Source organism: Neolamprologus brichardi, chromosome 16, assembly GCF_056152115.1.
Source record: "Neolamprologus brichardi isolate AB-2024 chromosome 16, ASM5615211v1, whole genome shotgun sequence".
Classification (NCBI taxonomy): domain Eukaryota; kingdom Metazoa; phylum Chordata; class Actinopteri; order Cichliformes; family Cichlidae; genus Neolamprologus; species Neolamprologus brichardi.
Genome location: NC_142119.1, coordinates 10,693,204 through 10,721,143, shown reverse-complemented (window position 1 = coordinate 10,721,143; position 27,940 = coordinate 10,693,204). Strand labels below are relative to the sequence as shown.

General features: G+C 39.7%; 2 protein-coding genes across 6 annotated transcripts in view; both read right to left on the bottom strand.

The window, feature by feature from the left end:
• LOC102778192 (abl interactor 2-like) overlaps window positions 1–1,491 on the bottom strand; it is a 35,713-nt gene extending 34,222 nt beyond the window's left edge. For all 5 annotated transcript variants that reach the window (XM_006806407.3, XM_006806410.3, XM_006806409.3 and 2 more), the window contains exon 1: window positions 1,174–1,491. In XM_006806407.3, the coding sequence (XP_006806470.1) occupies window positions 1,174–1,290 (117 nt within the window). In that variant the 5' untranslated portion in view covers window positions 1,291–1,491. The remainder of the gene's footprint in view (window positions 1–1,173) is intronic.
• Window positions 1,492–1,576: 85 nt separating this feature from the next.
• Window positions 1,577–16,810, bottom strand: LOC102777900 (transmembrane protein 237A-like). Its single transcript, XM_006806406.2, has 11 exons — window positions 16,401–16,810; window positions 12,548–12,629; window positions 12,320–12,448; window positions 11,844–11,946; window positions 9,253–9,407; window positions 7,686–7,806; window positions 6,569–6,760; window positions 6,079–6,152; window positions 3,665–3,752; window positions 2,875–2,996; window positions 1,577–2,203 (listed from the first exon to the last, which is right to left on the bottom strand). Exons 2-11 carry the CDS (start codon window positions 12,615–12,617, stop codon window positions 2,136–2,138), a joined length of 1,122 nt encoding a protein of 373 aa, XP_006806469.2. The 5' UTR covers window positions 12,618–12,629; window positions 16,401–16,810; the 3' UTR covers window positions 1,577–2,135.
• Between the last annotated feature and the right edge of the window lie 11,130 nt (window positions 16,811–27,940).

The window sequence follows — 27,940 nt, the reverse complement described above, 5'->3', positions numbered from 1 at the left end:
CACAATGCCCACTTGACGCATACGTCATCTGATTCCATCAATGATGGAAAGAGCAATAAATGCAAACCCCTTTTCCTCCATGTCATATTTGCATAAATTAGCCTAGAGTTGTGAGTCTGACATGACCATATTTGGGATCTCCGTCACTGACGTCATACAGAGCAAAGAGGAGAAGAAAGTGTCTGAAACAGAGCATTTCGAGCACTCTAAAGTATGTTTTGAACATACATGGACCTAATGTTCTGAAACTTTGGCCATGTTAATATGAGCATCAACCACTGTAACAGCATAAAAAAAGCATAATTTGTATCAAGAAAAAGCTGCCAGGTCAATCATCGAGGATATTAATCATTAGCTGCATCTTCAAGGACAAACGGACTCTATAATGGATAATACTAAAGATTAATCTGATACATTTATTTGTCATAACAGCAGTATTTGCCACTTTAATGGCAAATTGAAACAATGATTAATCAGGACTGAAACGAACAATTATCTTCAGATTCCCTTAATTCTGCCGGTTATCATTTGATGAAAATAAATAAATAAAAACAAACTGTTTATAGATTTTGTTTAAATCATCAGACGAATAGCATTAAAAGTAAATCATAAATCTCAGCAGCTATTTAAGTTATCGGCCACAATCACATACCAGTTAAGCGTCGCGCCAGACTCCCATTAACGCATCTCTGCTTACATAAACATCACAAACTTTGCAAGAGACATTTTACTATAAAAACGCAACTCGACAATTAATTCGGCACCCATTCAGTGAACATATTCAAACTTAATTCGGTTAAAGCAAACTTTTAAAACGAACCAAAATCCACCCATCACATTCCCACGGAGTCACGCTCAATCAGAAAACAACACGGTGCTGCGCAAACCACTTGCAAAAGTTGATTTTTCACTAGTAAAGATGTGTTTGAGGATATTTTTAAAAAAAACCCGAATTGACCCTGACAACCTTCCTATTCAGGCATCAGCGGGTCAGTGTTTGTATTGAATTCGCTGTGACTTTTCCCCTTTACATAAAAGCCACGGGTAACATAACGGAATCTGGCACGGTCATTCCATCACTCCTCTATCCAAACCGCCTACTCCCAACTGACATTACCTCGATGTGTCATTTCACCCAACTTATACACTTGCTGCTTAAATATGAGCATGTACCTGGACATAGTTGCTTTCGCAGTACTCCGCGACTCTTTCCAGGTTGGTAAAACTGTCCAACAACGCTCTTCGTCCCGCAGGAATTTCCTCCTCCAGCAGCATCTGCAGTTCCGCCATTTTTACATGGCTTTTACTACACGGCTGCAGCGCGCGCTGACTGGATGGATCCTAACGCCTTCAGGGGCTGTGCGGAAATCTCATTATTGTGATGGCATGAAGAAAAGTGGGCGAGTGGGAGTGCTCTGAGGGACTACCAGGCACAAGTGTAGAGCCCACAGTCGTAAGGTGGGGCCATGATATTGTTTCGTTTGACTGTTTAACCTTATTTTTACTGAATGTTAATAAGTCACGCAAAACATCTCGGAAACGACTACAAACTGTTATGAAATACATGCAGGAGGTGATCCAAATGATGACGGCAAAAAGAGCTCGGAAATATTACAATGACTTATAAAACAGCTACAAACAAACAAGGCACACAAAATGACATCAAACGGATACACAAAAGGATGGCTACAGATACATCCAAAGACATGCAAAGTGACTTCCCAATTACAACACACAGGATAAAAAAATGCTGTTGTGTATACAAATTGGTACAGGCAAAATGGGTAAAATGACCACAAACAGAAAACACACAAAGACACAAAAACTGCAAAGTGATGAGAACACAAAACACAACAGACACACAAAATGACAGACAAAACTGCTAAAAGGTGCAAACGACCATAAGCAAAAATAGAGGAATGAAAATAATACAAACAATGTTTACAAGTGGAGTACAAACACCAGAAAGTATTTTATGCTCTTCTGGCGCTTATTCCCCTGCAGAAGTATCCAGTAACCACCTATCACCATATAGCCTTTATTAGTTTATTTGCAAAATCAGTTCAAACACAAAGCTACATTATACAAAAACATAAATGAAATTAGTAAAACAGACACAGTGAGAGAGAAGGTTTTCAGGCCGGAATCTCCAGGTTCTCATCTCCTCTCGGGTATCCCTCCACTTCCATTGTCATCAAAAACTCTGCAAAAGGAAATCCAGACCATCAGCTTACATTTCTACAAAGTGCGCACACACTGGCATGATGACATGTGAATGTCTGCCTCGTGTTTTTAGGGTTTGAACATGTTTCACTTTGCTTCTATCTAGTGGTGATATAAAGAATGACACCTGGAACACAGCAATGCATCAAAAGTATTACTTTTATACTTTGTACAGCTACATTTAAATGAAAAAAGAAAAAGAAAAAAAGTGACGTGTCATTAATCCTTCAGGCTACCTGGTGTATTGTGTATTTGGAGTCCAAGAGACTCCATGTGCGTGTGCTGTGTGGCCAAAACACCTGGCAAATCCCACAGAAGCCTTTTACGATTTCTGTTATTGTAGTTTTATTACCATGTTTTTAGTTTATTTCACTGTTTCCACAGGATTTGAAGTATCATTAATGTTTCCTGTTTGCTCAAGAAGGTGTCCCCAAAGTTAAGTAATATCCCTCTGTGTGATTTTTACATTTCATTTTCTATAAAAAAAAGGTTTTGTAGCTTAAAAGGAATACATATTTGTTATGAGCAATAGTGTATTTTTGTACAAGTAATGCAAAAGACCAGAGAACTGTACTTAACTACATTTGGTTACTTTATCACTGGATGATGGAATGTCTCAAGTCGTATCAGGTTACTTTTAGCTAAACTTGCCTTCTGTGTAGTCGATGTCCGGTCGTGTGGAGACGACGGCCCAGGCCACGCCTACCAACAGCGCCACCACCAGGTTCACCACAATCCACGGCCGCAGGATCTGCTGCTCTGAACCAGGAGGCCTGCACGACATGAGGGGTTAAATAGCAGTTATTATTTTACCATTCCATGTCAAGATTGAGTCCTCAGGAGGGTTTTCCAGCCATGGTAAGGAGAAAATAGCAGAACTCCGAGATTCTCCAAGTTAAGTTTAATAAAGGAAATGCATTAGCCTCTTAAAAGTCTTTGGCAATGGTGCCTCAGGTCTCAGTGTTGTTAAAAGGAAGATGTTCCTTTTATGTGGAAATGTGTGAATGTTTTCTGGATACTTTTGGTTTTTAAAAGAGTTTTGTTTTTAAATCTGCCATACAATTAAAATGTAAGTATTACTCAGTATATAGAAAGATATTCAAATTAGCTTCATCATGGGAAAAAACAACATTTGACTACAATTGCCTGAAAATGGCTAAAAATGGCTAAAAATAAACTTCTCATACACATTTAGTGTTCTACTAGAACCACAGAAATACTAATAAAGTATTGTATATAATGTAAATGTAAAACACCTGCTTTTAAACCATCCTGCATCAGATATTTCCTTTTAGCCCTTTAAGCTCCTATCAGTTTTTAAATTCAGTTGCCATGTCAACCTTGAACTTTTTGTGGAAAGTATTGCTTTCATCTGTTTTCCTCTTTGCTTTTCTAAAAATGTTGACTTATAAAAATGAAAAAAAAAAAAAAAAAAACTCACCACAGAGTCTCATTGGCAGTGGGATACAGGTTAATGCGATCGCTGGCCATTTGCTGGCTGAGGGACAGGATCAGGGCTATAAAATACACTGAGCACACAAAGAGAGAAGGTGTTTGGATACAGTAATTACAGGCATTTAAAAAAGAACGTTTTTTCAGTTTTCTATGAGATCCTGTGAAAAACCAGTAAGAAAATAAAAAATGACCAGGTCCAACATGCCTAGGTTCACAATTCATTAGCTTTAGATCTACCTTAACTAGCCTTACAATGAGTAATTGTTTTCTGAATGACTTTATCAGTCTCTAACATTGTTGTGGAGGAATTTTGGCCCACTCTTCTTTAAACCTTGGATCTTTCAAATTTGCAGGCATTTGTTCATGCGCAGCTCTATAAAGCCCCACAGGATTTAAGCGCGAATGAGGTTTGAATTTGCTGCCAAGCTGGCGATCATTGTTCTTTTACATGACCCAGGGTAAGCCAAATATTACCTGTCAGACAGACGACTTCACTTTTGAATACTTTGATATGCAGAGGCGTTTATGGTTGACTCCATTAGTACAAGGTGTCCAGATCATGACGCTACAAAACAAGCCCAGCTCAATATCCTTCCACCACTGTGCTTGACAGTTAGTATGAGGTATTTGTGCTGATACTGTGTTTGGTTTTCTCTAAACTGTCCTTTGTATTATGGCCAAACATCTCCACTTTGTCTTGTTCCAGAGGTCTTGTGCACTCAAAAAAATGAAATTGGGTGGTTGTTACATGCATAAGATCCAAACTTGTAATTTGAACTAAATAATTCCATGTTTCTATGGTGAACATAACTAAATCATGTAGCATCTGCATGAAATTCAGCAACTTAATTTGTTCTTGTTGAGATGACATCATACAATCTAGTAAGAGCGGTTAGTTGCCTGGATCCAGCCACTCTTACTGGATTGTATCATGTCATCTCAACAAGAACAAATTAAGTTGCTGAATTTCATGCAGATGCTACATGATTTAGTTACGTTCACCATAGAAACATGGAATTATTTAGTTCAAATTACAAGTTTGGATCTTATGCATGTAACAACCACCCAATTTCATTTTTGTGAGTCGACTCACAAAATTCACAAGATCACATTAGATGTCAAACCACAGGAAAATCAGTGGGGTTACAAGAGGCAGACAACCGCACCACGTGTATGCTGTTACTATTTCTTATGGTTTAACTTGTCAAGGACAACAACATAAAGCATCATCAAGCATAGCTTTCCTACTTTTGTTACGTCTGTATTGACAGATTAATGCCATGGTGGTTCGTGCTGTTGCCTCAGAGCAAGAAGATCCTGGGTTCAAATCCACAATGTGGCGAAGTTTGCAGTGGGTTCTCTCTGCGTACCTCTCTCTGCGTTCCTCCACAGTTAAAAGTCATGCAGTTGTAAGGATAGCCGGTTATTCTAAATTACCCAAAGGTGTTAAAGTGCAAATGATTGTTTGTCTCTGTATGATAGACTGGCGACCTGTCCAGGATGTACCCTGTCCCTCTTGCCCTATCATTTCCGCAGCCCAGATAAAGATAAGAAGATGGGTGGATTGGAAGTTGCTGTAAATCCATTGATTTTTTTTTGTTGAACATTACTTAATATGAATACAGCATGTACTACAGACATAAATTACATTTCATTCATTCAACAAGATTATCATTGGTGTAACAAACAAATATTTTACTAGTTCATGTAACAAGACTGACTTTTGATGTGCAAAAGTGTTTAAACAATATAAGATGAATTTAAATAAATTTAATTAGACTAACGTGGTGCAAACATGTTGATTGAACAAAAGTCAAATTAATTAAATGTTAATGTTAATATTATGTTAAACCTACACACATATATCGTGTTGACACAACACAATCAAGATGGATTAATATAACATGATTTGTTTAGATGGAATATAAGTGGCAAGATAAAATTACGTTCATCCAATGAATTATTTTTTTGAGTGTGGTTTGTTCACATGTAACTTTGCTAACCCAAGCCATGCTGCCATGTCCTTTTAAGAGAAAAAGAGGTTTCCTCCTGGCAAACTTTACTTTTACTTCTTAAGTTTGCTAGGAGAACACTGAGATGTAGCTCTTGGTTTTCCTGCAATTTTTAACTGCACAGTCTGACCGTGGGGGGGATTTGGAGCTATGTCCACTCCTGGAAAGAAGACTTTGGAATGACAGACCAGCAAATTGCTAAAGCCTTTATATAATTGAATTAATCAGGTGCATTTGATTAGCAGTACCTGGGTCCTACTTACTCTTGTAATTTCTATGGAGGGATTAAAGGTGTATCTAGTTTTTTACAGAACTGCATAGTCCTTAACCACATTAAGGCCTTAACATCAATATCGTCATCATTCTGCTTTTGTTTTGTCTTACTTACAGAAGGAAGCCAGAGCGACAGGATCCAGGGTGAGGAAGCCTCTCAGGGCCATGGAGGCCTTGGCCAGGTTCACTCTGCAGATGATGCAAAACAGCAAAGCTGTTACTTTTCACCTTCTTATTTATTCAAGTCAACAATTCCTGTCCAGCGGAAATTTGGACAATTATGAGACTATTTCTTTCAATTGTTGGTGGAAATACAGGTCTCCAGTACATGTTTCCACCAAGTGCAGATTCTTAATTTCTTTCAAATTACAAGAGCAGTGAATGAAACAAGAACACTGCAATTAAAACAATCAGAGCTGAAAGATATAATGTAAAAATGCATAAGTTGAATAATTAAAGATTCTTCAAAGATAATTAATATGACATTGATAAAGGCCACAAACTGAACCGCACTCCTTTAAGTAGCTTAAACAATGACATGGGTTCCACCTCCGCTTCTCAATGAGACTGTAGAGGTAGACTTCTGAGTTATTAAACTCACAAACCTGTCAAATGCAGACACAGTGCTGATGGCCAGCAGCAGGTAGAGCAGAGACTGAGCTGGGTAGGCCAGCAGGTGGTACTGCTGCAACAGGTTGGGGAGCGTGGTCATCTGCTCGCCCGCTAAGACATACACAACAATGATGTTCCACACTGCGAAGCCAGCCAGAAAACCATGGCAGAACAGACCTATCACCCTGCAGGTGGAGATCACACCACAGGACCATGTTAAACTGGTTTCATGGCAGCTACTCATGCTACTCATTGAAATTGATGTCTTTGCTTCTCTGTGACAAAACAAGAGAAAAGAACTGCTGAATTGGTGTATTTAGGACCACTGCAGTATGGTGGCATAGTATGTGAAATATTTTATATCAGATGTACGTTCACCAGCCACTTCATTAGTTACACCTTGCTAGTAGAGGGTTAGAACCCCTTTTGCCTTTTGAACTTTCTGAATTCTTTGTGGCATTATTCAACAAGGTGGAGGAAACATTCTGGTCCATGATGACATGCTGGTGCACATTTCCTATTCCAGGTGCTCTTTTGGTTTGAGATCTGGTGACTGTGAAGGGTATTTGAATACAATGAACTCATATTTAAGAAACTAGTTTGAGATGATCTGAGCTTTGTGACATGGTGCATTATTCTGCTGGAAGCAGCCACTGGAATACAGGTGCACTGTGGTGATAAAGCCATGTTTAAATGATGCTTGGTTGGTACTAAAGAGCCCAAAGTTTGCCCACATACCATTACTCCATCATATCCAGCCCAGCCGAACCTTTGATATAAGCAAGGAGGGGTCCATGATTTTAAATTCTGAGCCTGCCAGCCTGTCACTAATACATACTATACTATCATACTCAGACCAGTCTGTCTGGTACTAAGAACCACGCTGCACTCGAAGTCACTTAAATCACTTTTCTTCTTCATTCTGATGCTCAGTCTGAACTTCAGCAGTTTGTCTTAATCATGTCTACATATCTAAATGTATTCGTTTGCTGCCATGTGATTGGCTGAGTAAACATGTATAAGATACATAACAGTCTGAAACAGCTGCGGCAGCTAGCTCCTGCCAGTGTTAATGTAACCCATTCTATGTGTATGTGTGTGTCTGCAGACCTGAAGCTGCTGTGGACTCGTATTGCAACATCTCTGGTGGTCCAGAGCTGTCTGGGTTCCATGTAGTCATCCATCAACTCAGAGTGTCGGAGATGCTCCACTCGCTCTCCCTGAAACCGCCCTGAACACACACACACACACACACACACACACACACACACACACACACACACAATTATGTTTCCATCACTTCAATTTTCTGGAGAAAATAATCCTAACCAGATCCAAACCTCGGAATCCAGCCATTGTCTAAGAACATAGTAATAAACATTATTGGGAGTTAAGTGAACTTGTTTTTAACATTCACAGCTTTACATGTTGACCAGTCAAATTATTCTTTGTCCTGAGCTTTATTGGATGGGGACAGTGAATGAAGACATGCAGCAAACGGCCATAGGTTGGTCTCAAACCCAGGCCTACTGCTCTCTCGCCATACAGCAAATGCTCACCTGCTCACCCACTGAGCTAAACCAGGTGCACCGATCTGACATTTAAAAAAAATGTTTACATTTTGAAATCTTGAAGAGCAGCAATGACATAAATCAGCGGTCCCCAACCCCCGGGCCTTGGACCGGTACCGGTCCGTGAGTCGTTTCGTACCGGGCTGCGAGAGTTGAGGCTCAGGTGTGAAATGTATGGTTTTCAAGGTTTTTATCGGTTTTCAGCATTGTTTTGTTATCGTTTTTATCGTTAACTCGGTTTTCCTTGGTCTTTTCACATGTGTTATGAATAAATCTTCTTTTTTTCGGTACCGGTACTAGTTTTATTTTGTTGTATTTATCCACGACACCTTAAAGGCCGGTCCGTGACAATAATATCGGGCATAAACCGGTCCGTGGCGCAAAAAAGGTTGGGGACCGCTGACATAAATGATCATGTGGTCATTTCAGAGCCAGCAGTCAGTTAAGCCATGCAACACCAAGTGCTTGGAGAGTGTCTGAGGAGATTTGCAGGGTCAGATGAGGTCAGCTGCCAGTGACCTACATAGACAAAGCGCCTGATGGATTAAAGAGGCCAGTGGTCTGGCCTGGAAGGTAATCCCTTAATTTTTATTCAAAAAATTAAAAGTAAAAACAACAAACAAAAATTTAAGCAAATTTTATTTTGTGAAATATTACTAAATAATTTATTGGAAAAGTCAAAAAATAAAGGGGGCAGATAGGGCTCAGGAGGTAAAGCTGTGTCACTGTTAGTTTTTAAACTAACAGAACACTGACACTGTATAGTTTTTTTATATATAGAACCATGGTCTTGGAGGAATCGTGGTCTTCACTGTGTAATGTACCACTGCACATAGTTGAAATGGCACTAAAGCGACTTGACTTGGCTTGTACTATATAACTGTCAGTCCATTTGCCACTCAAATGAAATGTTCACTGGTCATGTCAAGTCATGGTTTCATTTATAGTATTTAAAGGAAGCAGTTTGTAGAGTTTGAAACTTCTAGATGTTTTTCTGCATTTAGCTGTTCACATTCATGGTCAAAAAATGAGAAGGATCATCATCCTTCTCATCATCCTGCTGCCACGTCGTGTATTTGATCCTGGTAAATCTGATTCATACTCACGGTTCCTCTCCACAAACACTTTGCCAGCTGGATGGCTGTGTCCGTGCGGGGCTGAGAACAGGGAATGCTGGGGGATGGGCGACTGGGAGTCTGTGACGATATCGTCATCTTCTGCTCCCAGATCATTGCTGGAGTGCTCTGTAGCCTTCGCCTTCCTGCCAGGTGACATTGGGAAGAGGGTTTTGTCACATGTCAGCACTAAGTCCATCCATTTATCCAGACTGAAATATGTTACCGCTTTTTAATAACTTTGGTCATTATTAGGTGTGGACACATGATATCCAGCATTCATCACAACTCTATATTTGGTGTTATAGAAGTAGTATAGTTAACCAAAACTAACCTAAGACTACATGTGAAAAAACATTGAACCCCAAAACAAACAAAAAAAAAAACGTTTTTCATCTCCCCTTCTCTTTTTTTGTGTGAGTTGCCATAGCAACCAGGGACTTTTGCAAGGTGTTAGAAATCCAATGAGTAATTGGAGACAACTGTAATAATCATTATGGCTTTGATTGTGTACGTCTGCATGCTGGGCTTTGTTATCTGGACATTGTTGACTGTTGCTTTAAGCCAAGCTAACACAGCTTTTTGAGCTGATGGTGAGTCCCAGGTGTTTAACCTTAGTGGGGTTATCACCTCAAATGCTTATGACTGCCCTGTCATGTCCTGGATGACTGATAACCTACAAAAACATGCTAGACTATCAGCACATAAAGCTCAGAGATCTCTAAAGTCTACCAAGAGACGCAAGCTTTTCAAAATAAATATGTTTAATTTATGAATGTAAATGGGAAGCAGGTTTTCCTTTCAAAATCAAATCCTCTATATGTTACACAAACAACTCTTACTTGTGTCTTTTTTGCTCACATTGAAAATAAGGGACAGTGTAATAGGAGATAAGTTGAATAAAAGGTGATAACCTCAGCTGCTAGTTAGCTCCATTAAGCTGCCATCAGGTCCTTTTACCTTCCATTACTGTCAAATAGCTCATCTCCATAAGGAGTGCTCTCATTGGCTCATAACTGATCTAAACAACAGGTGCATTAGCAATTTACTGATTTATAGATATGCTAGTACAAATCCTTTTGTTTGTTTTGTTCTTGTAAACCCTTTTGCTGGGATGGCGTGAAAAATAGAGACACACAAAAAAAATAATGCAATCATAAAAACATGATTATGAAAAATATTACCATTTTCAGTCTTATTACTGTGACACGTTTCAAAGAAGGTGGCACAGGAACGTTTAGCCAGTGTCTCTTCTTTTAATACATTTGAAAATTAAAGAAATCAGATGCCGTGGTTCTGGAAGCAAAATGTTGACTGCAAGCAGGCCAGTTTAGTACCTCGACTCTTATAGTGTAGAACTATGCTGTTGTAATGTGTGCATAATGTAATCTGGCATTGTTGTGTTGAAACAAGACCATTCTGGGAAAACATTTTGGGGATTTTGATTTTCCATTACCTGTATATATGAGTTTTTACAGCTCACCTTTGCCTTTCAATTCCATATTCATATTTTATAAATTTGGGCTATGACATGTAGAGGTTTACACATTAACTTGGCAAAGGAAAGATTACTGGTTCAAATCCCCTATGAGGTTACATCAAACAAAAAAAAAATGAGTGTTTAGTGACAAAAGACAGACCAGGAAACACTAACTCCAAGAGTACTGCTTCCATGATATTATCTTGGTAAGTAGCAGTACAATTACAGAAATATCCAAGAGTTATATCTCAGTTTACAAAGGTGTTTCTGAATAAACCACAATATGGTCGAACAATGTCCTTTTGGTTATAATGCACATTCTACATTTGGAGAAAAAACAGCATATCAGCACAATTACATCACACCGACTGTCAAGCACTGTGGTAAACTAGGGATGAATTGGGCTTTTTTTTGCTGCCACAGGATCTGGACGCCTTTCAATCACTGAGTTGACCATGTACTCTTATCATACAGCAGGACAACATGCTCAGTACAGCAGCAAATATGAAGGAGAATGGACCAGATTTCCTCCAGTATGAGAGACTGATCAAGTGCAGAAAATGATTACTTTAAGTTATTGCTGCTAAAGAGGTTTTCCTTTCCACTGTTGCTAAGTGCTCATTTATAGGGAGTTGTGTGACTATTCAAGCTTTCTCTGTAATATCGTAGGTCTTTATCTAACAATATAGCACATCTTTGGGCAGCTGTTTTTATGATTTGGCACTATATAAATAAAACTCCGCTGAATTGAATTGAATTGAACTGAAATTTGTTTTACAAGCTACTGAATCATTGGTTGTGTTTTGCTTATTACCAAAGTCCTTTGAAAACATTATTTTTCATATTACTGCACAGTGACTAAGTTTAACTTTTGACATCACTTCAGCTAAAGCTAACTCCCAGTTCACTAATATTTGCTGATCTTTGACCATAGTTAATGCTGCTGCTTGTACTTTCCTAATTTGATTCCTGACTGTCACAAATGATGAGTGAACTCTTTAATAAAAAACTGAACGGATTAGTTCTTTGGATGCATTTTTCCATCAGTGATGGTTTTCCATCTAGCTCAAATATGGGGATCTGACCTAATGCTGGTACTCACCTCTTCCTTTTTGTCCTCCTGGTTACAGCGACATTCATTTCTTCTCCATCTATCACTGATTCAGCAATGTTGCCATTTGGCATATCATGCTCTGTTTCGTGCTCTGACAAACAAATATATGATATGAAAGCTTTAAAGGTCACAGTTGTCAATCATGATTGTTAGCTGAGGCCCTTTATTTTTTTTAATCTCGCTTGTTGTCATGCAGCCCATCATCTAACATCTAATTTATTCTGTGCCTTTAGAACTCCCACTGCCTCTATGACAATTACAGGAAAACTGGCATATGTAATAAGAAACAGAATGGGTGTAAAGTACATGTAAAAAAAAAATCATGCAAATTCTGATCAAACAGACTGAAAGAAAGAATCAGAAATTCAGACGTACTTTTTGTCTTCTGTATAGAATTAGTATTGCCTCTGGATTTGGGTCACAACATTTTACACATGTGTTAAAGCTAGTAAAGGTTTTGTTACCAACTGTAGGTGCCTTCTTCTTCTTCTTTTTCTTCTGTGGTGCTAAATCCTGTGGCTCTGGGGTCAAAGGGTCTCTACTGTTAGAATGGCTCCTGTTGATCACTTCCTCCCTCTCCACATCCAGGGCGACTAGAACAGAACAAAAGAGAAGAAAACAAAATAAAAATACTGGATGATAGAATACATTTTCATTTAAACTACAGGTAGTAGTGACTGTCACTCCCTCACCTTCTCCCTGCTCTTCCTCATCAACAACCTCTTTCTTCACCTTCTTTTTCTTGTTCTTCACAGCTGGCATCGTATCGTTTTTCTGTAAGGAGAACAAAGAGAAAGACAGAAAAAGTCTTTATAAACTCAATCACAAATCTCTCTCAGTGTCTCACAGAATGTCTCCCTTTAGAAAGCAATTCAGGTCAGTTAATACATGTTAATGAGGATATTGAGGTAACTAGTGGTGATGCCAGTTTGAGATAAATGGATTAGGCTGAAGCTCTGAGGACAGGTGGTTAAGAAGCACACCATAAAGCACAAACAGTGTTGGGGAGTAACGGAATACATGTACGTATTTAAAATACAAAATATGAGTAACTGTATTCCGTTACAGTTACCGTTTAAAAAGGTGGTATTTAGAATACAGTTACTTTGTTGAAATAAATGGATTACACGGCGGTACTTCCCTGTTTCATATTGTGGCGGGTCAGGCCTGTTTGGGTTTTGTTTGACAGCTACGTTCTGTTGTTCCAGGCGGCAGCGTTACGGTTGCCATGGTTACAGGGTGACGCTCTCTCTCTCTGCGTGTTTCCTGGGTGAGAGAGGCCTTTTTGTTGTTGTGCTAAGCTAACAGGCAGAATGCTACAGGTATAGCTCTAAAGAATGTAGCATCATAGGCAGTGTAGTCCGTGCTGCAGGGAGAATGGACTGCCATACACGTTATGTGTCTGTGAGCGAGGGAGGGAGAAAAAGGAAAAGTACGAGCTGTCATCGAGCAAAAACGGGAGCTGGAAGCATGTAAATATGATAATAACCACTGCAGCCAAGAAGAGAGCTTGACGAGCCCAGCTGTAAGTAAGCTATTAAGACTCGACTGTACACCTTGTTCGTGTTTTCCTCTGAAACAATAAGTTCTGTTGGAGCAGCCTTTCAACGCCTCTCTCTGTCTCTGCTAGGAAAGTTGACCCAGACAACAAAGTAAAGCTAGTTTTCGGCTACGAACCCACCATATTAGCCAGAGGTCCCTTTACTACGGTTCGGAGCCGCGGACCTTCAGTAACAGTAATAAATCACAGCAATAGTACATTCATGTAGTTGTAAACAGCATGATAATATATTAAGTAATCCAAAGTATTCAGAATACGTTACTCTCATTGAGTAACGTAACGGAATACGTTACAGAATACATTTTAGGGCATGTATTCTGTATTCTGTAATGGAATACATTTTAAAAGTAACCTTCCCAACACTGAGCACAAAGCACATGGTTTGGTGAAGAGCACCATTAGTAACACACTACACTGTAATGGACTGAAATCTTGGGGCATCCGCAAAGTCCCTATGCTTAAGAAGGCACATCTAAATGATTCATAGAAGGCTTGGAATAAAGTGCTCTGGTCAAAAGAAACCAAAATCGAGCTCTCTGGCAGGAAGAGGAATGCTGATCATGATCTAGAAAACACCATCCCAGCAGTTAAGCATGGAGGTGGAAACTATATGCTTTGGACTGTTTAGCTGCTGAGGGTAAAAGACGATTTCACTGCATCAAGGGTCACTGGATGGGGTCACGTGAGGTAAAATCAAGGACAAGAAGGCGTGGCAAAAGAAGCACATTAAAGTCATGGAGTGATGTAGCCAGTCTTCTAACCTCAGTCAGGAGAAATGTGTGGAAGGAGCTGACACTTGGAAGTTGCCGAGCAGCAGCAAAAGAAACCTAACAGATTTAGAGTTTCTGTAAAATGGAGTGGGCCAAAATCCATCCTGAGATGTGTGCAGACCTGGTGACCAACTGCAAAAAACATGGTATTGTTGTGCTTTCCAACAATGGTTTTTCCACCAAATACAACGTTATGTTTGGCTTAAGGATCAAATAATTATTTTCCCCACTGTAAGTTTAATTAGCCCAACTGAGAATCAAACATAGCGTTTTGTCCTAACTGCCCAATGAATGGAGACACTTTAGCCAATATATTTATGCACCACTCCTAAGGCCTAAACAAAAAGTGCTTGAGTAAAATTGAGAGGATCAGTGACTAGATTACAAAAATGTATACACATTGACTTTGAAGTACCACAGAGCAAATGCAGTGCTGTACAGTCATAATTTTGCATTTAACTTCTTCTCTATGAAGAAAGGTGTTGGTGGGTTAAAAAATCCATCATCAAAAATAAAACATCAGTAGCTTGTGCTCACAATGCATTTGAGCAAACGTTCGAACACGTTATCATCTAACATTTAAATGAAGGAATGATAGACGTGGAAAAAATGAGAGAAGTTGTGTTGTAGTAACCTGAGAAACACTGTCAGGTTTAGCAGCTCCAATCACATTATCAGCTACATGTTACTGGTATTAATCTGGTACTGACTGGTTGAAATGTGATGGTATTTGAATTTTAATGTATTCATATCAATTCTGATGTCAGAACAAAATGTGTCTCTGTGGGTTGTTAAAAATACATGTTAATATAATTTTGACCACATTCAAGACATGTTATAGACTTATTAAATCTCTGGGTAAAATGAATGAATGAATGAATTTATGAATATAAATCAGCTTGTAATCCTGAAGAACAGCAAATTGGTTTCAGTGTAATTGCAATTGGCTGGTTAATTGTGGTAACTGATGTTATCTCTAAAAATTTTCCATATCTCTAAAATTAGAAACTTTATGTCTCAGCGTGATTGTGAAAAAACTAGTTCATGCGTTTATTACATCTAGGCTGGACTATTGTTATCTATTATTATTGCTCTGTTGTAGAAACTCCCTGAAAATCCTTTGGTTGATCCAAAATGCTTCAGTGAGAGTATTGACAGGGACTAGAAAGAGAGAACGATATTCTCCTATAATGGACACTGCAATAAGACCAGGTTGGTGGGAGCTTCCAATGATGGAGAGTTTTTCTTCTTCACTCACTTTTTTCCACTCACTGTGTGTTTATACACCTTTCTGCATTCAATCATTAGTTATTCTCTTCTTCATCTTGTTTCCCTCCCGTCGACCCCAACTAGTTGTAGCAGATAGCTGCTCCTCCATGAGCCTGATTCTGCCGGAGGTTTCTTCCTGTTAAGGAAGGACGTTTTTCCTTTCCACGCCAAGTGGTTGCTCAAAGAGAGTTACTTGATTGTTGGGGTTTTGTCTGTAGTATTGTAGGGTCTATGATCCCTCCATCATTTGTTGTCACATATGATCCTATTTATAACATCAATAGATCACTTATATGATGATCTTTTAACATTGTTTTTACTTTTATAAACATTTCTTATTTGAGGTGTGCTTTTCTGCAGATATACTGCAGAAATTTACTGTGTTCTGATAGTCTGGCGCACTGATGCGGCTGTTGTTGTGATTTGGCACTTATTAAACTAGTAAGTGCACTGGGAAGTATTCTAAATTTACTAAATTAAGGGCACTTTAGTCTACTTTTTAATTCCATAATTTAGTGTGCTATTGAACTGATTAACTGATTTATGGATGAGTGCTTCACATCTGTACTTAATTTTAGGCATTTTTCAAGTATTTTTTCAAGTGTGAACAGATCAAATGCTTTGTGTCAATTTGGGACACAATGGAAAGGGCACTGGTGATGAGACTAACCATCAGTGTGGCAGCGCCAAATCACAACAACAGTTGCCTCAAGGAGCTTTATATTGTAAGGTAGACCCTACAATATTACATACAGAGAAAAACCCAACAATCACATGGCCCCCTCTCTGTGTCCTACAGCATTTTCACAAAATGAGCTTTGGAAGCCAGACTTTCTTAAAAATAGAATAGATATTAGCCTAATAAATGTAACAACTTTGACTCAACCCTCAGTAAAAGTTTTGTAAGTGTACAGAATAATAATTTTAGCGTGTATCTGTCCTTACCTGTGCAGCTGAGTGTGTCTGTGGCTGTGCAGAGGAAACACCACAGACCGTCCTCGTCTGTGTCTGACCTTATTCAGCTGAAGGAAAGCTTCTCAGTAAAAACTCCCCTCTCTTAATTTAAAAGAGGAAATAAAAGACGAGAAGGTGGGACGAAGCAGGAAGAAGACATAGAGAAGGCGGCTCGCAACGGCTTTGAGACTTGTCGTAGGGTTTAGAGTGACAGGTGGATCATGTGCTGAGCTGTGCTTTGTGGTTGGCGGATCAGTTGTGATGTCACCTGCTGGCTGCACTTCAAATAAGCCATGGATGCTGATAATCTCTCAGTTGTTCTCTCTGGAGATCCAATCACTGGTTACTCTGCAGCTCAGTCAACACGAAAAAGAACCAGGTCCAACTCTTCTCCGTCCTGTACCTTGATACACATATTCCCATCTGATATTAAAACACAGAGTAAATGTTGTAGCACAATAGGAAGGTTTTAGGGATACTTGTTGAGGCATAAGGTTCTTGTGGTTGATAGAGTAGCTGGGCAACTTGATGGAAGATTGGTTATGCATACTGCACATCATTCCCTTGCTCTTTCCCCCCAAATATCCTGTCTAATTCTGGACATATCAACAATTAATACATAAAAAAACAATGGTTTGTAGTCATAATAGTGGGTAGCAAAATACTCTTGGATCCCCAGAGAATGAATCCCAATGACTTTGATTAGATGATTTGAGTTTTGAGCAAAGTGTCCCGGCCATCAGGATGGATATCAGTAACTTTACTTTATGCCGCCACCCAGATAAAAATGTCATTCAAAAAGACACAACAACCTAATTTAACCTTATAAAATTGAGAAACCGAGCAGGTGTGCTGGTTCTCTGTCAAGGATGTGAGCTCAAAGGTTAAACCTTTACACGGCAGAGATCAGGTCACTGAAACCAATCCTATTAGGCCAACACACACAGACACATGCTAACTGCACATAAACAGCTTGAAGTGAGCATCTGAAAAAAGATTACACTCAAAAATAATGATTTTTTTTTTTTTAAATAACAAGACTTCATAAATATTCAATGATTTCTAAATTACTAGTGATTGTCACCGACCACTCAACTTGCAATTTCTGGTTATGAAAGAATAACCTTTACAAAGGATAACAGGCTAGTTTAAATCTTGTGTGTGTGCGTGTTAATGTATAAACACTGCCACTTACATTTTCCCACCCACTCACTGGTTTTTGTTTTCTGTTGTTATGTTGGGCTCCACAGACTTCCTCTCAGTGCTGTTTATGTGGATGAGGCTGGGGGACGTAGCGAGACAACGCTAATCTCTCCAGTTAAATTAGCTGAACTACATCTGCCCTGCAAAGGATTAACCTGAAAAACACAGAGAGGTTAACCCTCTGTGTTTACACCAGGTGTTTCTCTCCAGCTCAGTGTACCTTCACATCACAAACCAAAATAAATCATTTGCGTTTTAGTGCTCAAAATGATCCTTATCTATTTTATACAGTCGGGTTCAGTGTATTCAGAATCCCTCGCCCTCCTTTTAAGCCAACTTCCTTCTAAATGCCTTTTCTTCATGAGCGGAAGCTTTGAGCAGCAGGTGGGTGGGGCTTCTGCATTCCCAGCATGAGGCTGAGGACCATATTAGAAATATGAGCTCTCTCTGACATCACAAGGAGCCAAGAGAAGAAAAAAAGTGATTAGAGTGAGTATTTAGAGCAGTCTGAAACCTGAGTGTGGTGGGGCGTGGTCTGCGGTGCCGTGCGGACGCACCTGCACGGCATCCGCAATCACGCCCACCGTGTTAAAACACAGGGACTCAGGGGTTGGTGTTGTGTGGTGGTGAGATATTAAATAAAATGGCTCTGAACGATACTCCGTGGTCCCGCCGTGCCCACACTGAGCTTTTAGCTCACTTGCATATATAGTATTGGTAAATACCATTTTGTAATGTTTCTATAATGGTTATTAGAAATAATAACATATGCAAGCTTTGTAATCAAAATATATTTAATGCTAAAATATAAATATTGTTCTTATTTATGAATTTCAAATCTACTCTTTTCTCGTGATTGTTTTTTTTACTTATTTTATTAGTTTATTTTATGAAGATGCAAAATTGCAGACATTTACCTACATTCCTGAACAGAACTAAAGATGTGAGCCTTCTAAAACATACTTCAGTGGATAAGAATATGTATTTACAGCAATTGGCCTCAAGATGTCAGTGTAACCACTTTGTAAAACAGTTGCCTCAGCGCAGATCAAGGTGCTGATGAAGCTGTGGGGCATTTGTTAGCTGATAAGCAGTATGTGGAGTCAAGCCGACAGTAACAATAAAGCAAAATCAAGATTGTAAGCCTAAGGAGGTTTAGCTCCGTGTCAAACTGAGCAAAGTGACAAGACAAAATTACAAAAGCAAACTCTTCAAATGTCATCATATTCATCCAATAACAGATTAAATACATGAGCATTTGAGAGAAGTCTGCTAACAGGAGGGATTGCATCTGAAATTTGACACTCAATTATATCAAAACTCTGCTCAGTCAGCTGGTTAGGAGCTCATCTCCTGTTCTCACCAACAATTTCTGTGAACCTGTTGTGTGCTTCTATTAATGCAACAATGGTAATATTCCTACTTATAAAAGTAAAATTGTATATTCCTAAATTTGACTTATGCTGTTCTGAAATGGGTCATTTTGAAATGGGTAATTAAATCAAAATGACTAAAACAAACAAACAAACAAAAACAAAAAACCCAACAAGCCCTTTATCTCATTACCTGGTTTCTCTACAAGTGCACAGCCTTTGTGTATCAAGTCCTGTTTTATTGTATAAAACACTACATGCTTCACACTATACAAAACAAAAAAGCCTTTTCATTCAGCAATGCTGAACTCACCACAAATAGAAACTTACCAATTTACGATTAGAGCTGGCCTACTGGTATTATACAGCTAATATATATATTGTTTAGTATTAAGCTTTGCTTGTTCCATATTCAGTTTTTCAGCAAAACGTGTTTGAGTCCATAAGAAAAGATTCATTCTTATATCTGGAGGAAGATTTTTTTTTCCAATAAATATTAATGTTAGCCCACGACTTTGTTCCAGTTTTGAATTTTGGCCCACTTTGTATTTGAGTTTGACTCCCCTGACCTAAGACAACCTCAACTCTAAAGTTCTGTGCTGAAATCCCCAGGTTACACATCAGTAAGTTCCCACCATGAACACACACCATTTATGCATCTTGTCAGTCAGATCTCAGCAGCAGATCAAGTAGAAGCGGATTGCTGCTTTCTGCCACTTCAAACACTGACCAGACAGAGGTTGCTAAGCAACTGTTGTGCAGTATTTTGCGATTCAGTTGTCTTTACACAACAAAGAGATGCTGTATAGCTGCTCCTGAATGTGACCTTATCACCGAGCCACCCACCATCAAGAACAGGACCTTCCAGCAAAAGATGGTATGAGACATCAGTTCAACATGTTTAGCACTTTTAGTTGCCTCAGACTAAACATGTTTAACATGTTTAAAATCAGACATTATCTTGGAAGATAATGCAATGATACTGCAGATTAAAGTCTAATTATGTAATACATACACTACATTAATAAAGGGCTTACTGGTTATGCACAAACATGTGGGAACAGTGCAAGCACTCTTTCTGGCAAACTTCAATATGAACAAATAAGTTAGGCCCCGCCCACCTCTAAGCTTGACGCTCATTTTGGTATTAGTGTGATGTTAGAAAATTACACTTTATTAACTACATCTTGCTCCTGTTACACTGCTGTTCTAGTCACAGAAATACAAAAATAAAAACCTTCAAAGTACTCAAAGTTTTCCTTACAGTAGGTGTCACCATGGGAACATTTTTCCTAGAAACAAGTTGAACTGGAAATATTGTTATTTTAACATCGATCCAGGCTGAAAATAGTGGCATCTACTTCATGAATGTGCTGGAAATCATATTTATCAAGAAAAAGCTTATTTTTATTTTGCCACTATACATACATATAACTATTCAACTACTTCATGCAATCAAGTAGTTGCAGCAACTCAGTGGATTGTAGACATGTTCTACAAGGAAAATTAAGGTGTTGCGGTAAATACAACAAAATAAAATGATATGACCAAGACAAAACTGTGGTATTTTGTAAATATAATAATAAACCAGTGATTCTTGGGATAAGGGACAAAACATGTCCGCCAGATAAAATCCAATTTTGGGGTTAAAAATATCCATACAAGTGTTAACCAACTGACTAAAAGACAAACCAAGGCAATGTTTATACAACAAAACTATGATTTTGCATTTTTTTATACATATATATTCGCTTTAAATGGTACAATACATTACCAGTACCTTAAAAATCCATTGTCCAGAAGCAGGTTTGATAATATTAAAATACAGAAAAAAAAATTAAAGGTAATGTAAAATTAAACATCATGGCTCTCGTCACTAAGAATTTAAGTCAATACCTTATATAATATCAAAATATACAATTGAAAATTTATTTTTACATATTTTCTAAGTGATTAAAATTGTGTCCAGAGTTTTTGTCAACACCATCAGATTTTTAAAAGTACAAAAAAAATCAGGAATTATTGTGGGTAGCTTACACTCTGAGGATCCCTTTACCACTTCCTGTTTGATACACATGCCATGAGGTCACTGCTGTGATAATTGTTTTTCTTTTTAATTTAATGTATGACCTACCTTTCTGATAAAACTCTGTCTCACAACCATAGTGCGCCAAAGACGATGTAATCCAAGATTTAATTATTTTGTTTTGTAAAAAGAGCTTAATTTAGGTAGATTGTAGAGGCCATAAGCAAATGATGAAAAACAAGATGGCTTCTGTCAGAAAAACATGTGTTATAAGAGAAAGTCGGGTATTTTGTCAACACCATCAGATGTCAACACCATCAGGATTTTGGTCTGACGGTGTTGACCCTTTTCTAATGGTGTTGACAAATGCCACAAAAGTGTGCTATTCACCATTTATATTAAGTTATTTTTATTAATAGTTCAGTCATATTACTTCTTGTGCATTTTACTGATATTTCTGCATTTCAGATGTGTCAAATATTATCAAATTTGTCTTATCTTGAATCTCATTGTTTATGTATACATTATTAATCCTGTAGGAAAATGCTTAGTCCTCTGCATTTAACCCATTCACTCAGTGATGCAGTGGGCAGCTGCCAATCCAGGATAGCCGCTGTTCGTTTGATTTGAACGCCCAACCTTTCGATCATGTGGCATCTACTGAGCTATCTCTGCCCTGAGAGCTGGTCTTTAAGTGATGATGTATGAATCCTGCTTCCGGGCCTAAACTACTCTGTGTTTATTAAGCCTGTTGTGCTGCTAAAATGTTTTAATGGTTTTTATCTAGTTCTATTTAATCTGAACAAGCCCCTAAAAACAGTCAGTGATCACTGTCAGCCTAACCATCGGGAACCCTTGCATTAACTTTTATCAGGTGGAAAAAAGTTAGGGTTCATCCTCCAGCTTCACTGTGTCTATGTTATGCTAACATAGCTGTGTCGCTAGCGATCACATAGCACATCATTATATACCAGCTAGTCCAACTTCAGTAACCCTACAAAAGTCACTGCTGTTTAGTTTTCTGTCTTCATTTATGTTGGAATGTAGGTGGAAACCAGCGAGCTAACTTCTAACTCAGCCAAACTGATCATTTCATTAAAGATGAAAGAATTTAGACAGTTTGTAACTCTCAGTGATGCCGCAGAGTTCCTTTGACTTTCGGATCTGCAGCGGAGTTTGGACCTGGAAACGGCTAATGACGTCAGACTTAAAGACCGGATAGCATTTCTATTACTTAATACATAATTATGTTGTGAATATTCATCCCTAATCTGTATAAATGCATATGGTTCAGAAAAACTATAGTAATTACAAGATGGTGCATTTCAGGCTAGAATAGCAAAGGGGAACCTGCCAAAGGAACGAAAGAGAAGGAACAGGGATGATCAAAAAAGGAGAAAAAAATTAACAGCCAGCCTGAGTTGAAGAAAGAGTTTCTCATAAAGGGAAAGATGGAGACATAGAGTGAAAGAGGGAAAAATAAAGAACATCAGTGATCTGAAAGGAAGAGAAAAAAGGCAGAAGAGAAGGTTTTGGAAACAAGCACAGAGAAACATACGGAGAGAAAGTCCAGCAGGGTCTAAACACACAACCACAGAGAACTTTAGGAATCAAGGAGTAGTAGGCAGCTACTTGCTGGTGACCTATTAAGATGTAGAACTTGACATGTGCAAAAACAGAATTGTTATGATGTGTCTTGTGATATTACCTAAGTTGTTAAGGTTTAATGGTCATTTTGAAAGAAATAATATCTTGTTTTCTACTAGTGTGTCACCACCGTCAGATTTATGTCACCACCGTCAGCACCTTGTCAACTCCATAATATGGAGTTTTTGTTTATTTTTCTCTTTTATAGAACCATATAGTTTCCTCCCTCATGATCTTCCAATAAAAATACGTAATTTTCTCAATAAATGTGTAATTTCCATGCTGCTAAATATGATTGTTCCTTATAGAGATTAAATACAAGCTTCTGAAAATATGTATGTATAACTCTAATGATAAAAAGCCAAAACAATCTTGCTTTTAAATGTGGTATAATTAGTTTGAAAACATATGTGCACAAACAGTAGAACAGAGAAGCTGCTAATAGTCAAAATAGCTGAAACTAGTTGCTCTTAGAGGGTGTTCTCCTTGTGGCTGCGTGCAGCAGGCCTGGGGGAGGGTCTGTGCTGGCGGACGTAGGTTAGTGGCCTGGTAGTCTGGCTGCCCCTGAGTGGACCCGGGGCAGGCGTGGGGGCTCGGGGTTCGGGGGTGCTTTGCCTCCGTGCTAGAGCTCTGGCTGGGCCTTGGGGGCTTCGGTCCTTGTTGGTGTGTCGCCAAGGTTGTGGGCGGGTGGATGCACGGGGGCTCAGCCCTGGCGCAGGGGCCTCTGGCGCATCGGTCTAACTAGGGGGCTCTTCAACTGACAGGGAGTTTGTTCCATCCTTGCAGGAGTCCACTCTGCAGGTCGGGGAGAGTCATAGGAGAGGTGGAGAATAAACTTAACCTGGGTGTCTACTGTCTTGTGCAGTCTGGGAGATGATTGAATGTTAGGGTGGGTACAGTTTCCTCTGCAGTGGTGTCGGGTGGGCAGCCCCGGGTCCAGTGGGGCTGGGCGACCGCTGCCGTAGGCCCTGGTCTGGATGGGCCTGGGCTCCCTTGCCTTGGTGGGTGCCGAAGGACGGGGGTGCCTACTGGGGTCAGCGGGGGAGCTGGTCTCAGGGAGGGGCATCTTGCTCCTCCCTTCTTTTCCTCCCCATCCTCCCCAGCTGCCTCCCTCTTCCCGCTCCAACACATCCATCCACACAAGTAGGGCCTTGGGGTGCGTGTGTGTCACCAGGGTGCCGTTTCCCTCTCCAGGGGGGAACGGCACCTAGAACGGCTCTGTTTTTTTGCTTGTTTTCTCTTCTTTTTCTCTCAACAGGTGATCCAGGTGACTTTTTCTTTCTCTTTTTAAGTGCCCTTTCTCACTGTCCCTCTTCTCTTCTGTTTTTCTTTTCCTTAATCTTTCTTTCTCCCTTTCCTATCCCTCAAAAATGTCTGTCCTGTCTGTAAAAACTGAAAATAAAATAAATAATAACATCAAAGGTCGATCAAATGGACCAATACGGCAAGGCCGTGATGATCCATTTGGCAAAGTAAATCCATTGGGTATCCTTGTTGGTCTTCAGACAACAATTCTGACGGCTAAAGAACCAAATGGGACAGACAAAAAAAAAAAAAAAATAGTTGAAACTATTTTTGCATTTCTTTGTGTCTGACGGTGTTGACAAAAACCTTGCACTTCTCCAGCAAAAACATAAATTATTAAAAAATGTTACACCTGGGAGAGTGTACCAAAACATGGTGAGACAGCCAAAACTTTGTGTAACAATTATATGTAAATATGTTTTTGAAAAATCAAAAAATATATTTTAGAAAATTAAAACCTGTTTTGTCTCTAATCTCAGGAATCACTGAAATGCCAATTCACTGTGTAATTCTGTAACTTTATTAGCAGCGTCCTCCTAAAATGCGCTAACAACATTAAGAGTGACATCCTCCTCTCTGCCCTTTAATGCTCTCTGGTTGCTATGGTAACGTGTAAACATTTCTTTCAAAAATAATACAAACAACTACAACACGGAAAAAGACACAGCAAAACCGAGTTAATGATAAAAAACGTAAAAACCGTAAATTTCACACCCGAGCCTCAACTCTCGCGGCCCGGTACCAAACGACTTATGGATTGGTCGGTACCGGTCCGTGGCCCGGGGGTTGGGGACCGCTGATTTAAGTGACTTTGAACATGGCATCCTCTTCCCTAGATAACAATTTTCCTGTGATGTCCCAGCAAATTCACTCCAAGGACAGATGCAATATTTAAAGAAATTGCAAAAACTCCAAAAGTTACATACAGAGCAAAGCTAATGAGCAAAGCTGAGTAACTAGTAGTTGAAGGCTATGACATTACCAGTGTTGGGAAGGTTACTTTTAAAATGTATTCCATTACAGATTACAGAATACATGCCCTAAAATGTATTCTGTAAAGTATTCTGCTACACTACTCGATGAGAGTAATGTATTCTGAATACTTTGGATTACTTAATATGTTATCATGCTACGTGAATGTACTGTTGCTGTGATTTATTACTATTACTGAAGGTCCGCGGCTCCGAACCGTAGTAAAGGGACCTCTGACTAATACAGCGGCTTCCGTGTTGGGCTCGTAGCCGAAAACTAGCTTTACTTTGTTGTCTGGGTCAACTCTGCTTGCGAGAGACAAAGAGAGGCGTTGAAAGGCTGCTCCAACGGAACTTATTGTTTTTGGAGGAAAACACGAACACGGTGTACAGTCAAGTCTTAATAGCTTACTTACAACTGGGCTCGTCAGGCTCTCTTCTTGGCTGCAGTGGTTATTATTATATTTACATGCTTCCAGCTCCCGTTTTTGCTCGAGGATAACTCGTACTTTTCCACTGCCTTTTTCTCCCTCCTCGCGCTCACAGACACATAACGAGTATGGCAGTCCATTCTCCCTGCAGCACGGACTACACTGCCCATCAGGCTACATTCTTTAGAGCTTAGCACAACAACAACAACAAAAAGGTGCTCTCTCACCCAGGAAACACGCAGAGAGAGAGAGAGAGAGAGTGTCACCCATAACCATGGCAACCGTAACGCTGCCACCTGGAACAACAGAACGTAGCTGTCAAACAAAACCCAAACAGTCCTGATGCAACAATATGAAACAGGAAATACCGCCGTGTAATCCATTTATTTCAACAAAGTAACTGTATTCTAAAACCACCTTTTTAAACGGTAACTGTAACGGAATACAGTTACTCATATTTTGTATTTTAAATACTTAAAGGCGGTACATGTATTCCGTTACTCCCCAACACTGGACATTATTCACGGGAGTTGGTGGAGACCCAAAACAGAGCTACACAAGAGTGCCCCCAAAAGTTGATTCTGTTCATCTGGACAAGCATTTTCAGTGGGAGAAATTACATTTGCATAATGACTGAAACTAGCACCACTGAGGGAACAATGGGCTAAAGTGGGCAACACCCACTATCACCAGATGCAAAATGTTAATGATGTACATGTTAATGAATCAATAGTTTGAATTTAGTAACATAAGGGACACTGTCTTGATGCATGCTCAATCATCCAGGAAATCCCAAAAAGTTGATTGTGCTCAACTGGACGTTGCGTTTTCAGTGAGAGAAACTTTACGTTAATCATCCATGTGACTTCTTCAGTCTCAGCTGATTGCAGGTTTCCCCAACCTTATAAAGAGTATATTTGCATAATAAGTGACTCTAGCACAATTGTTGAACAATGGGCTGTGAGGTGTAGTGTGTAAAACACACTATTCTCACATGTCAATTCCACTGTTGGAAACTCTGTGTTTGAATGAATTTCGCACCTTAGTGAGAATCAGAAATGTAATTGAAAAAAGGCCAACAACTGTATTGTGAACAGTACTTTACTCCCCTTTTCAGTACTTGCTTCACTTAAAAAGGTTGTGGGCTCTTTTGGACACGCCATCTGATGTCGTCATTTACAGTTGCACACAGCTGTCTGCCAGAAGCAGCATCACAACTGCCCACATAGACATTCACCCAAGAGATTTCCCACCGTAATGCTTGCCAGGTGTAGTGACAAGCAAGCGTTGGTGACTAGACATGACAGCGGCGGGGGATATGAAGGAACGTCTCGACACTGCACTCAACAAAGAGAACACAAAGAGCTGTGGCTAATTACAGCCGCTGTCAACAGGCTTCATTAGAGATGCAGCACAGCTAATGGAGGCCCGCTCCTTCTGCCACCTCACAATGCTGCCACACGCATTATTTATAGGCCAGCGACACACACACTTCCACTTCAGGATGTTGAACAAGCAGATTTTCTTGGCGAGAAGACAGCTGGCTGCTGAGCTCTTATTTACTGCTTCGCCTTGAAAAGAGGATGGTTTGAAAACCAGGCACTGTGATAGCTTGTAAGAAAGTGTCACAGCTAGGAATATGCTCCAGATTTCTGCTGACTTTCAAGAATATTTTAGGTCAGATGTAGCATGTAACCTTCCATGTTCGTCATACCAGTAGCTGTGTAAACTGCTCCCCTCATAACTTTTCATGTTAGGAGTATCTGTAACTTCACGAAACATACGATCAGACATTCACACACTCTTCATGCTGGTTTAAAGCAAAAAGAGTTTTGCACAGAAGGGTCATGAGACCGTGATAAACCACGGTGCTTTGCTTGGATTAGGCTTAGCAGGACCTCACCCTGGAGCCAGGCCCAGGGCAGGGCCTCATTGCCAAGTGTCTGCTGGTTGGGCCCGGGGGCCAGGTTAGGCTAAGATGAACATAAAAAGCACCCCTGTTGTGGACCCACTACCTGCAAAAAGGGCTGTAGAGGAGTGCAGTGTGGTGTCAGTAAGAAGTGGGGGCCTTGGCACCTGGCAGTCTGATCCCCGGCTGCTGAAACTATCTTTTGATATGTGGAATGTAACCTCCTTGGTGGCGAAGGAGCCCGAGCTAGTGTTTGAGACACTGGTTAGATATAGTTAGGCTTGCCTCAACGCACAGCCTTGGTTCTGGAGTACGGTTGCCCAACGTGAGAAGCAGTGAGCAGGGGTTTACTTGTATTCCCCAGTTCAACGCCTACACTTTGGGGTTCTTTCCATTAGACAAGAGGGATTCTTCCCAGGATCTCTGTGTCTGGGAATGTGAGTGATTGTCATCTGTATTATGGGAGGAAATCCCCTCCTGGTGACCTGATTGTCCTGCTGGGGGATATTCACATGAGCAATGAGCTCGATCTGAACCCAAGAGGTGTTTTGTAATTTGACTTCTGTGCTAACCTCTATTTGTCCGTAACAAAAACCCTGTTCAAACACAAGGATGTCCATAAGTGTCTGTGGTACCAGGACACCCTTGGTTGCAGGTCGATGATCA